This window comes from Canis lupus, chromosome 20 (genome assembly GCF_011100685.1).
Source record: "Canis lupus familiaris isolate Mischka breed German Shepherd chromosome 20, alternate assembly UU_Cfam_GSD_1.0, whole genome shotgun sequence".
Taxonomy (NCBI): Eukaryota; Metazoa; Chordata; class Mammalia; order Carnivora; family Canidae; genus Canis; species Canis lupus.
In genome coordinates, this window is record NC_049241.1 from 16929093 (window position 1) to 16942933 (window position 13841).

A 13841-nucleotide genomic window follows, 5' to 3' on the forward strand; every position below is an offset into this window, starting at 1 on the left:
TTCCAAGTAATGGTCCAAAGACAACTCTTTAATGCTCTCGAAGCAACCTGCCTACACCAGTGGGCTAACCATAGAGGATTCTATAAGCAGAAGTACATTTAGGGTTGAGACTAGAAGCACTTGCTGGAGACAAAAGAGGCAATGTAGTGTGGAAGTTATGCACGCTTTGAATCACTGTTACATCATTTATCTACTCTTTTCTTTGGCGTGTTTCTTAATTTTCAAGGCCTCTTATATATAAGAATCAAACACATGTCTTCTGGTACCTACTGACTTTTCTTCTAAAACAGGGATTGGCAAACCATCCTTTTAAAAAGAACTAGATTATAAATATTTCAGCCTTTGTAAGCCACAGAGTCTCTGTCACAGCTACTCAACTAGGCCACTGTAGTGAGAAGACAGCTATAGACAAATGTAAATAACATGTGTGGCCTTTTAATGAAAACAAGCAGCAGGCTGGATTTGGTCTGCAAGCCGGTTTACAGACCCCTTTGTTGTAAGGAAATATGCCAGCTTATAAACTGTGATCATTAGATTCTCAGCATAGCAAATCAAATACTCAATAGAAAATGAAATATTAATAGTAGATCCAGGGATGCCTAGGTGACTCAGCTGGTTAAGCATTTGACTCTTGGTTTCGGCTCAGGTTGTGATCTCATGGGTCATAGGATCAAACTCCACATTGAGCTCCATGCTTGGTGTGGAGTCTGCTTGGGATTCTCTCTCCCTTTCCCTCTGCCTCTCCTGCTCATTCTCTCTTTCTCTCTCTCTCTTGTTCTCTCTCTCTCTCTCTCTCTCAAATAAACAAATAAACAAATAAACCTTTAAAAATAAATAGGTGGATCCAATTCAAATTTCTACTTACTTATCTGATACTGTAATAGATAGCCAGTTAGGTTTCCATTCAATTTCTTAGGCAGTCCCCAGGTTAAAGTGGCAGTGTCTTTATCAACTTTGATGACTTTGAGAAAAGCTGGTTGTTCAGGTACTAGAAAGCAAAAGACCAAGAAGACATACCCATAAATTGGTAAATTTCTTTAAAAAAAAGCTCCATTAGATTCCAGTTTTTCATAGAAATTGAGAAGCTAACTCATATGAAGTAAATATTAATTAACTGCTAATAAGAAGGGAAATGTTTAATTTGGCATTATTCTTCACTATTATTCTTACCTCCTTCTGGTGTTTGAAATATATAAGGCTCACTCTCTGGACCAGCTCCTTTGGAATTATAGGCTAAGACTGTTAAGTGAAATTCACTAAAGGCATCCAGAGAAGGAACCATTCCATAGTTTCTTTGTCCTGAAAATCTCAGAATGTTTACTTCTTTGGGATGTGTTCTTCCATCTAACAGACTTTTTGTTTTCCACCAATTTATCTGTAAAGGAAATAGAAAGAAACCCTGTAACAGATCAATCACAGTGGCAGATTCTCTTCTAGCTTCTTCTGAGATCAGTTCTTATTTGTATTTAAGATATTAATGCAGCAACAACAAGAAAATCTATGATAAAAACCTGGTAGCCTTTCAGATGTCCGTGTACTCTGTCCTTTGGAATCGTTGACCAGGTAACTTTAACTAATGTGCTGTTTATAACGTCCACCCCATGGATCACTGGAGCTGTATCAGGATCTGTTAAGTACATAAAAACGATGAGCTTTCAATAACCCCCAAATGTGATTATTAGGATCATTTTCAAAGGTGATTTTTTTTCCTATTGCTTAATCTGAGCAAAGCACTCTTTTGAAATCAATTCCAAATGTAACCAAGAGAGTTTCTCATTACAGAGGAGTTCTCAGAGCCCAAAGAGGTTTCTAGAAGAGGATAGCTTGCACCACACTGAGAAATGCAGCTCTCCAGGTGGATATAGTCCGGGCAATGGAACTGTAGCCAAGGGCCAGTGAAACATACTGTGGGTAACTTGCCTTTAGAAGCAAATGAACTAAATAATGTAACTATAATTACTTGAGAGTTTGATCAATCTATTAATAACAGCAGCTAACATTAACTGAGCATATGCTGTGTGTAGGCACTGTTCTGAGGGACTGGCTCACATAATCCTTAGAACAACCCTAAAAAGTGGTATTATTATCCCCATTCTACAGGGGATCTAACTGCAAAAGAATGTACCAAATGCAGAGCAGCCAAGATTAATAATATCTCAACTCACAGTAATATGCCCTGTGTAATTTTATTTGGGTAGAAAAATTTAGATAGTTGATGAATAAGGAGGTTGAGAATTTCAGATTCTTAACCTTTTTCCATTCTTGGATCAAAATATTCCTTTGGATATGGGAAAAACAATGAGAATAACTCCTGTGTAGTGACATGGAATACAGCATATTTCCTTCCTTTAATAATCTATTTGTAATAGTTCTTATGGGATAAGAGTCTAATAATGGGCATATCACTAATACCTCAAAACAGTGTGTGTGTGTGTGTGTGTGTGTGTGTGTGTGTGTTTGTGTGTGTATGAGTCTGTGTAATTCTATAGACAAATCTTGGTCTGTATCTTGTCTGCATTAGGAAGGTTCTAGACCAAAAAAAAAAGGAAGGTTCCAGACCTACAACTGAGGCCAGGGCATGACAGCAGGAGGCTGTTGGGAAGTCTTTGACAAGTAAGGACAAATGTAACCAGAAACCTTATGACAGTTATGCTGCTTAACTAATTGCAGTGATGAGTACCGGCCTTTGATTTTTTAATATAGAAATAGTTTTCTTTTTTTTTTTTTTTTAAGAAATAGCTTTACTGGGAAACTGAATAAAATTAAAACTAACATAATTCCTTACCACTTTATAGTGATTGGCCATCCTGCTGTCAACCTTAAGAGTAGGAACCACGTGTTAAATTTCTTTTTATTTCCCACAGCTAGTACATCCTCTTTGCATGCAGTAGTTGCTCAAAAATGATCATCAACAGAAATGCAATGTATACTTGAAAGAAATTGCTCTTGGAGTGCTTAGCAGTTTCAAGTGCATCACTTACAGTCTTCTCCAGAATAGAGAATCACTGACTGAGGCTCAGGGCCAGAGCCAAGATGATTGATGGCTTGGACTTGGACATCATAAGGAGCATAGACAGTAGGTGTCATCACTCTCAAGGTGTGGTTTGTGACTGTTTCTTCTTCCCATTCCACAGGGGCTCCCTGTGGCTTCCAGGTCACCCTGTACTCCAGTCCAGGTCCATTCTGCTCCATGGATTTCAAAGGCTAAGACAGAAGGCAAGTCTCATCTAGTGTGATCATGAATACATTGACTCAGAGATAGTGGCAAACCACTCTAAATGGCAATAAGAAACACTGCAATAGAGGGATGGTGTTTGGAAGATTTTAAATCCCCCTCTTCGGTTTTGAAATACTTGTGAAAATTTTTGTCATTCTCTAAGTACAAGTTTGAAAGTTAGTTCCTCACATCCCTAAGTCATAAGAAGCCCACAATTTAGATGCCTTGATTATTCCCTTGAGTCTCACTGTTCACACATGAAAGAATTTTACTAAGAAATTCCACAGAGGATTTTTGTTTTTGTCTACATTTTCCTCTATACTCTACTTTTTCACTCTCAAAAAACTGGAAGATATAAAAAAGACATGTTGTAAGTTGTGAAAGGGATTTCATATCCATGACTTTTCAGTCAGAACTCTTTCCACGTGACTCTATCCATCTTTTCCACCTGCCTTCTAAGAGAAGAGAGAGATCGAGTAAATCTATATTTCTCAATAATATGCATGTTTATACATTTGTGCCTAAAAGATGTAGCTCTTCTCTCTAATAAAATAATTTCCCAGCTTCTTGACTACTTCTTTAAAAGAGAGTGCCCCCACCCAATCCCATCCCCAGCTTCCACTGTATTTTTCTGTATAGGAAAATTTAGTGGAGGAATTTCTACTAGAGGGAATTGGTTACTTCCACTCTAGTTTTTTTTTAATCAAGCAGTACTTTAATTTAAAAAAGAAAGCATTAAGGTGATTTAAACCACTTGTTTCGTTTCAAAAATAGGAATATGCATTTAAATGAATCAATTATATAGAATACATAAAAACTGTGACGTTAGCCCTAGATTATAATGTTTGCTTATATAAACAGTAATTTTGTCTGTATATATGAGAGATTTAATTATGCCATATATATGAGGGTGCCTGGGTGGCTTAGTCGGTAAGTGTGGTGAAGCGTGGTTAAGTGTCAAACTCTTGATTTTGGCTCAGGTCATGATCTCAGGATTGTGAGATCAAGCCCCGCATTGGGCTCTGTGCTGGGGACATGAAACCAGTCTAAGATTCTCTATCTCCCTCTGCCCCTTCTCCCACTGCTTGTATGCTTGCTCTCTCAAAAAATGAATAAAATAATACATTAATGAATATATTAATGAATTAGTGTCATATACAGTGTTTTCTTACAGAATTTGCAATGCATCTTGAGTCAGTCTAAGTTACTAAAATACTCTTTAGATGGATTAGTTGGAATTAAGTTGAAACTAGTGCTGTATCAGCAAAATGATTTCAAGTTCAAGCCAATGCCAAGGTAAATATTTAAATCAGCTTCGGTAAAATAAATGAAAATAAAACAAAACCTTCCTGAGATTTCACAATCATTGTTTATACTCTGCATTCTAAGTTTTGCAACCAAGATAATTTTTACTACCATAAGGATATAAATTCACCAGGGGCTTTAGCAGTGCCCAGATGACTCAGGCCACAAGCTTTTAGTTTCATACTGCAATCTGGAATTACAATTTCCTTCAGCCTCCACTAACAATAAATGAGTACAAATAAAATTATCCATTTGTTCCTTTGTTCCAAGGAAAATAACTACATTTGATAAAGTTCTTTGGCAAATTTTAAAATAAACTGCCACCATATTTAACACTTTTTAAGAAAAATCTTATCTAAACTACCATGCTCTTTGGTGTCTAGACCCCTGAAGAAACAGAAGGAGTATTTTGTATTTGGTTTTCAGACAACTGGCAACAAAACCAATAGCAACTTTTTAAATAGGCCCCCAACAAAGATAGCAGACCAGAGGAGCAAAAGCAGAGGTGTGGGTGGGAGTCCTCTTTTCATCACTGACATAGTGCATGACATCTGGGTAAGGTCATTAAAATGAGACTCCCAGCGTCTCTATATGAACTGTACGGTTGATACTCTAGCTACTGTTGCCCTTCAGAAGGCTGGTGAGGATTATTGAGCTGATGTTGAACATGGTGTGCTTCTGAGGAACTGACCTGATAATTACACACTATTATTTTCATCTAACCAGTTATGTCATCTATCTTATGGAAATTGCTATGGAACTTAAGAGAGAAAAAGACATATTCTACAAGTTTAAAATATTACCATAATTTAAGAATACAAATTAAGTAATTATGAAGACAGTGTGGTAGCAAATATGTACGGCCACCGATTCAAGGAAAGAAATAATATTCTTAAACATACTTCGATTCTGTCATTACCAATTTTTTTTCAAATTTTAAATTTGCAAAACTTAATTTCACTGAAATAGGAATAATGGGTTAGTTTTTTGTTTTGCTTTGGTTTGTTTTAAAGATTTTACTTATTTATTCATGAGAGACACAGAGAGAGAGGCAGAGACATAGGCAGAAGGAGAAGCAGGCTCCATGCAGGGAGCCCAATGCGGGACTTGATCCTGGACCCCAAGATCATGACCTGAACCACTGAGCCACCCAGGCATCCCAATGGGTTAGTTTTGATATAGAAATATTGATTTAAAATTCAAACTAAATACATCTTAAAATTTTTCCCAAAATCATATTGGGAAAGAGGTTTAGAAGTAAATTAGTACATTCCAGTGTACATTAAAAAATGTTCTACATTTACATAAAATTCAATGAATTTAATGTGAGAAGTATATTATTAATCAGAATTTCTGAATGCTAATCTGCTTTCAAGTAGGTTAAATAATTTGTTCATGAATATGTCCAAACAGAGATGGGGAAATGTTATCTACTGTTACAGAAGTAACTTAGAAATGATAATCAAAACAATGAAAGTCCTCTGAGCAGATGTAAAATTTTACACAAAATTCAAAGACAAAAGTCTATTTTATAATCTTTAATAGAAATATGTAAAGGGGTGAAAAGTGCAATTTGAAGTCCAAAGATATCTATGCAGGTTTGTTGATTTCTAGTGGTATTCCAATGGTATGGTGACCGGCAAAACTGCCCATCATCCTGACCTCAGTTTCTATATCTAGAAAAAAAGTGTTAATGACAAGGGTATTCTCAGAAAGAGTATACAAAATGCTTAATAGTGCTTAACTAGTGGCTATTGTTTGGCAGACATCCTTTTGATATGCAAAATTTATTAGACCATGTACTAACATTTAGGAAAGTTTTTTGGTATTTTTGAACAAGAGAGGATTTAGAATATTAGCTATAAAAATAATAGGAATCTGAAACTTTTGATAATGGATTGCAACTAAATTAGCCTGCATAACCCTCCTTACATTATTTACCAGTGTTTAACTCTATCTCACAACATTCTAATCCCAATGACCTATGAGATATACAACTGAAATATATTTATAAAACATATGTCTTATATCTTTGTTCTTAAAAAATATTTCTCTATCATTACACTTAGCATATAGACCTAAAAGAAAAAAAGAACACAGAGTAGTGTATAACACATTAAAGAATACACACCTCCCATTTTATAATCATTTCCTTGGGTTGAGAGGCTTGAACCCTTATGTTTTGTGGATTCTTGTCGGGAGCTGAAAAATCATAAGTATTAAAATTACTTTTTCAAATTTTATGGTCCATAGGCAAATCAGCATATCATCCCACCTCCCTTTTAAATCAGATTTTTAAAGAACTTTGATTGTATTTATTTCTCTCTGGCCTGGTTTGTAAGAGGACTTATTAACGCAGTTATTTTTTCCCCAGGTTTATTGAGATATAATTGACATATACACTGTGTAAGTTTAAGGTATGCAATGTAATAATTTCATATGTATGCATATCTGTATATATATATATATATCTCCATTATATAGATACATATTTTATATTTATCTGTTATATTTATATTTATGTTTATATATATTATAAAATGATTACCATCATAAGGCTAGTTAACACATCCATGACCTCACATAAGGCAGGTTTTAAATATATAATTTATTTAAAGGAGTAAAATCATTTGCTTGAAGTGATACAATTATTATTCAGTGGAAAGTAGATGATTTATTTTAGATATCTTCATTTTAAACCTGCTCTTTAAATTTTTCAAGCTGTATTTTTAAAAAACCTAAACCTACTTTTAAATATGTATCTTAATTTTAAATCTGCTTTCCTTTTTCTATTAGAATTGTTGTTAGAAATGTGTGTTGTGAATATCTGCCTCTAAGCTAATAAAATTAAACATCACGTATTAATTTCAACAGCCAACTGTTAGGGACAACAAATAGGTAATAGCAGGTAATGTGCTCATGAAATATATTCAAATGAATCCATGTAATAAGAAAGGACTAAGCATGGTTTTAGCGCCAAGTGCAACTTACACTTCAGTCACACAAGTATCTGATTCATTTACGATCCCTTCTTGTTTTTTCCTCAATCCAAAAAGGAAATTATACCCTAGCCTATTTATTTTGCCCGAGAGGAAAAAAAAATACCATGCTATGACCACATTGTTGACCAATGACAATTAAAGTAACACAAATTTTAGTATTATAATTCTTGAGATGAAAAAAAATCCTGGAAATTTAGATATCAGATATCTATTTAGATATTGAGAGACAACAAATATACTAAATGTAAAAAATTAATGACATTAAATATTTTAAAGTGTTAACAAGGTGCCTACAATGAATAAAGTGTTTTATTTTGGGAAGTTGAAATAGAAAAATAAAAGGAGAAAGCTGACCTTCTATATATTGAACCTCAGTTTATAACCTACTCGATATCTGTTAAACATATTTAGTTATCACAAATCACACAAAGTAATGTTTGCTCATATACCTCCCTGTTATTTCCTGCTCTCTATCAAACATTTGTATACGACTTATGAATCTGATGTACTTTGACTATTTGTGTGCTGTCAATTCACAGAACTTTTCAGGTGCTATATTAGGAGAAATCTAAAATCCTACACCATACTATCAATTTTTTTAAAGATGTTGAAAGATGAAGCAAAACTAAAATATTTTTTTCAGAAACCTGGTGTGAGAAGCCACATACCTGCTGGAGGTGTCTCATGATGGTCTGATGGCTGGCTAGGTTGGCTTCTCCCTACTTCATTTACAGCTATGACCCTGAACTGGTATCTCACATATGGAGCCAAGGATAACATAACTGTTGTTTCTTTTCCTTGGACCCTAGTCAATTCTTCCCATCTTCCAGGTTCTTCTTTGTTTCCTTCAAATTCAACAATATACTCTGGCAATAGAAGCATATAAAAACATTAGAAAGGATTTAGTATGTTTAAGTTATACTAACACACACAGTACAAAAAGTTTTAAAGAATGTTTTAAAAAGGATAATCTAGGAATTGTATTTTTTTAAAAGGCTTTAATATTAATTTTGACTCAAGAGTATAAGAAACATAGTTATCCCAAGTCCTCCCTACCGCTAATATGGCTATTGTGGTCATCTCCAGCTTCCCATGTCAGCCGAACACTCCTGTTTTGTCTTTCAGACAAGTGTAGGTTTTCTGGTGGATCCGGAACATCTAAGTAATAATAAAAAAATAAAGGTAAGGAGAATGCACACCATGCCTTTGTCTACCTAATTTCCTCACTGAGGCCCAGTACCATCCCCCTTTCTCTCTGGGCCCTGGTCTCCATGCCCAATTGTCCACATTTCAGCAGCCTTTCTGATTCTATTTCAAGTATAGCTTTCTGAACATCTACTCTCTCCTGTAAGTATTCTCTTCCTCTACTCTGATTCCAGTTCTCAAAGGGCATCTTTAACCATGCTTATCAAAATTCTTTTAGGAGTAGAACATGGGTGGTGCAGTCATTTGGGCAGCTGACTTGGTTTCGGCTCAGGTTGTGATCTCAGGATAGTGAGATTGAGCTAGGGCTCCATGCTCAGCTTGGAGTCTCCCTCTCCTTTGCCCTTCCCCCTACTTTCTCTCTCTCTCTCTCTCTCTCTCTCTTTCTCTCTCAAAAATAAATAAATAAATAAATCTTTTTTTAAAAATTGAGGATTTATTTCTGGGCCCTATCCTCTCTGGCATACTAATGGAGTGGGGCCCAGGAATCTGCATTTCTAAACAATTGCCCTGGGTAATAATTAGGCACAATTTTGAGAAACATTATCTATCTCAAGTGGATCAGTATCTTTCAGCTCATATGCTTATTTATATGCCTGATTCATTTCCTGTATATGACAGATCTTTAAGAATAGGGACTACATTTTATTAACATTTGCATCACGCACAGTGCTTTGCATATAAATGTTTTGTGATTAAATGAATAAGTGAAAAGTATATTATCACTTTAATCATGCATGTAATTAACATATTAAGGTAATAAAATTAGGTCCTCTGACTGTAGGAAAATAAGATAAAGAACATGAACTCAGTTTCTTTTCTGCATGCTCTGGATTTTTATTATAATTTCTAACAATGATTTCTCAGTATATTATAGCAACTTCTACACTCTTGGCTTAGAGTTCTGAAAAAGAGTAGGAAGGCAGTTTATTTGGGAAGAGGAAAAAAATGGTGCTGATAAATCTTATGTCAGAAACTAGAAAATTGAGTAGGTGATAACATTTTTTTTTAAGTTTTTATTTGAATTCCAGTTAGTTAACATTTTTAGCCACTCTGACAGATATGAGGTGATATCTCATTGTGGTTTTGATTTGCATTTCCCTGATAAGTGATGTTGAACATCCTTTCATTTGTCTGTTGGCCAACTGCATGTCTTCTTTGGAAAAATGTATATTTGTGTCTTCTGCTCATTTTTAAGTGGATTATTCATTTTTGGTTGTTGAGTTTTGTAAGTTCTTTAGATATTCTGGATGCTAAGAGTAGGTAATGACTTTAAGAGTGTTAAATTCCATGGAAATTTTTATTAAAATCAAAGCAACGGTAAAACAAAATAAAGAAAGAAATAAAACTTATCCCTAATGGTCTTTACTTCCAAAATTTGGTTTGAATTCTCTCTTGTATTCAGGACATTTATCTTTTCTCAGAGGAGACAAATAATATCTCATTGGGCCTTCCCAGGGCTCTTTATTCTCCAAGTGGGAAACAACATCTATCATCCATGCTGGAAATTTACATTGGCAAAAAAAAAATAAATATATTTTTGATTCAAAAGAGACTTATTTTTAAGATGTGGTCACTGCCAGTGCATAAAACTTATGTGAAATATAAGAAATAGCAAAAGGGATTATAAGGGAAAGGAGGAAAACTGGTGAAAAATTAGAGAGAAAGACAAACCATGAGAGCACCTAACTCTGGGAAACAAAGGGTTGCAGAAGGGGAGGTGAGTAGGCGGATGGGATAACTGGGTGACGGGCTTTAAGAAGGGCACTTGATAGGATGAGCACTGGGTATTTTTTGTTTTTTGTTTTTTGTTTTTTTTTATGATAGTCACACACAGAGAGAGAGAGAGAGGCAGAAACACAGGCAGAGGGAGAAGCAGGCTCCATGCACCGGGAGCCCGACGTGGAATTTGATCCCGGGTCTCCAGGATCGCGCCCTGGGCCAAAGGCAGGCGCTAAACCGCTGCGCCACCCAGGGATCCCAAGCACTGGGTATTATACTATATGCTGGCAAATTGAATTTAAATTAAAAATTAAAAAAAAAACTTTAGGGCCTTAAATAAGAAATGATTTCCTCAACTGTTTTCACATCTGTGAGCTCAGAGAATTTACATTTGTCTTCAGCACTTATAAACAGATCACTTATTTTTAAAGTTACCTGAAGGAACCAATACAGCCTGTGGCATCTGACATTAAAATCTGCTCTCAGAATCATATGGAACTAGAACTGATGGGCTGCAGTTGCTACTTAAAAGACTGATACTCTTAAAAGGTAGTTATGTCAAGGATAGTTACTTGGAATTGAAGTCAGTCAAGCACATGTTTGCAAAAATTGTTTTCCGGGGAAAAGCCATTTTTAAAAGAAACTACACAGGGATATATTTATTATTGTCCATTAGTGAGATAGCGGTTCTTAAGACTGGGGTTGGCCTAAAAAATTAGAAGATAAGCTGCAAGAATTGGTTAAGAAGATGAACTATGTGTCACAGAATATTTTTAAATTAATTTATTTTTATTCTTAAAAAAACTGGTAAAAAAGAACTTCACATGTGAATATTACATATAATTATAGCAACTATTTCTTTAAAATTGTCAAAATTTAATGGTTCTAGAAGATGGCAGCCTAATCACCAAGACTGAAATATTAAATTTTACAAGGAAATTTGACAGCTTGTACCAAGTGGTAAGGTGTCCAATCCCTTTGCTTGGCTCCATGGCTCAAAATACTTAGGGACAAAATCCATGGATCCTAGACTTACCCCTATACTTGTGCTGCCTGGGATAAACTCTACATTATCTGAAGCTCTATTACTTTATTTGATGAGTTACTAGTGAAATAATTATTAGAGGGTTGAACCTTCCTGCTTGTAGTCCATTGAAGCAGCTGAATTCCTAAGGCTATACATCTCACCCAAAGGTACAATTCTACTGAACCAAGTTGATACCCTCTACTACCTGGGAATCTCCTTGTGCGCGCATGCACACGTGTGTAAATGTGTGTAAAGAACCCAGTCTGGTGACCATTTGCTTCATTTGAATACGGTGGTCATTTATTTTCCTTGAAATACAGTGGCCATTTGCTTCACTTGAAGAGCTCCAGCCTGTTTACTCATTTTTTACATCCTACCTCCAAAGAAATGGAATTATTTCCTTTCAGTCTGTACCCTCTGTTAGCAACCTACCTGTGGATCCCAGCAACCAGAGAGCTAAAGATACAAATGCTTGTTAACAATAATGATTAATCTACAATCTAATAAAGGAATTTAGGCAAAATCAAACTATCAGAAAACTAAAAGAAAGACTAAATGGTGTCCATGGAGACACGGTTATTATAAGAGAAAACTATTTAAAAAATATACCAGTCAGGGTCCCAGCAGAAATTAAATAGTTTACACAATTTGGATCGTACCAAGAGTTTAAAAACAAAACAAACAAAAACCTCTTTCAAAAGATCATTGGCAGAATTTCTGGGGTTGAGGGTGGAAGGAGCAGTTAACAGAATCTTATCAGAGAGGATTTTGTGAAGAGAGCCTCCCTGGGAGAAATCAATGACTTTGTACACAGCCTGTCAGGAGGGAATATGGAGAATAAACACACCACACGCATCCTCCTCTACTGCCAGGCTCCCCACTGGCTCAATCAAATGGAAGTTTGAGAGTAAGCGGTTTGTTGATGTTGCCCACATTGGCCAGGTTTCCATATCAGATAGCTTGTGGAGAGTGAATCTGGCAAGGAAACCGGAGGAGAGATGGTCTAGGAGATGGTTCAAGAGCTAATAGTGGCCTTAGAGATGCTCCAGGATGGTCTAAGCACATTAAACAAGAGTGATTGCAGGGCTAACCATGTTGATTACATTGATTACACTAGTGAAGTATGACATTATTTTCTCATTAGCATTATCATTAAAAAAAAATCAAAGGCATTCCTTTGCAGAACTCTTGAGGTTCCTTCGCGCCCTTCCTCGAATGCTGAGAACTTCATCCGTGCCTCTGGTTTAGAACATGAGCACTGAACCACCCCCACAGGACGCCTCACCTGCTCCCCCCATGCTAACCCACCTCCATTCCTTAGCTCTATTTCTCCACGTGCTAGGAAAGGGCAGCTCAGGTGCCCTGACAACTGAAGCATGCTCTAGTTTTCGTTCTGCTAATACATCGCCTACCTCCCACAGCTACTGGCAACATTACCCATGCAGGAAAAGAAATTAAGCATTAATTAATTTCTTTAAAGCCAGAAGAGAAGAGAACGTTTAAAAGTGGAGTAACTATTTAAATGAAAAATTCAAACAAACAGTCTATGTGCAGGGGCTCAAATAATTGTTGATTTAATGGTCCAAGAACAATGGAATTTAATCCATAATGGGAAAGAGATGAACAGAGATTTTTCATTAGCGCACTTACCGAGAACAGTTACTTGAGTTACATCAGTAACACTATCCAGAGCCGTTTGAGCCAAACAGGAGTAAATACCTTGGTCCTCTGAGGTGACATTAGATATAGTCAAATTAGCTCCATCGATAATGATCCTACCAGTAAAAAAAAAAAAAAAAAAGAGAGTATGATGAGGATGAAAACAACAGAAACACATATTCAAAAATTATATTCCCCATAGGAAAAAATATTCAAGAAAGAGTTTTTAAAAAAAGGAAACAAAACACAGCTTTACATAATGGAAATTTTATGAGGGGGTACCATGGTTGAAACTGGAGATGAAGTGCTACTTGAGCATACACAACTGTCTATACAGCCAAGAAAGCTAACAGTTTGTTTAGCTTTGTTTTAAATACCAAGTGCAACCATCCATGATGCATGGGTCAGTGATAGAACTGTGCTGCCTGGTGTTTCTAAAGACTGTACTATACATTATAAGAGTTAAGGCACATTTGGATAATTCTTCTGGTTTAAGGGAATCCCCTACATAGGATCAGCTGGGGTGCTTCTTACAAAGAGACATTCCTGAATCACACTCCAGATAGCAGAGCCAGACTGTCTGACCTGGAGTCTGATAATCTGTCTTCTTGACAAGAGTCCTTTTTCTCCACACCTTTACTTCACAAGTAGGATGCACATTCAATAGATCTGATAATAACTACACTGTGATTTATTTGAACAGCAG

At 35.8% G+C, this 13841-nt stretch overlaps 1 protein-coding gene across 3 annotated transcripts in view; it reads right to left on the minus strand.

Moving 5' to 3' along the window:
- Positions 1-13841, minus strand: part of CHL1 (cell adhesion molecule L1 like) — a 194974-nt gene that overhangs the window by 16171 nt on the left and 164962 nt on the right. For all 3 annotated transcript variants that reach the window (XM_038565827.1, XM_038565829.1, XM_038565828.1), the window contains 8 exons: positions 13127-13251; positions 8581-8682; positions 8193-8390; positions 6654-6724; positions 2982-3204; positions 1512-1627; positions 1171-1375; positions 866-988 (listed from right to left, as the gene is read on the minus strand). In XM_038565827.1, coding sequence (XP_038421755.1) covers positions 866-988; positions 1171-1375; positions 1512-1627; positions 2982-3204; positions 6654-6724; positions 8193-8390; positions 8581-8682; positions 13127-13251 — 1163 coding nt within the window. The remainder of the gene's footprint in view (positions 1-865; positions 989-1170; positions 1376-1511; positions 1628-2981; positions 3205-6653; positions 6725-8192; positions 8391-8580; positions 8683-13126; positions 13252-13841) is intronic.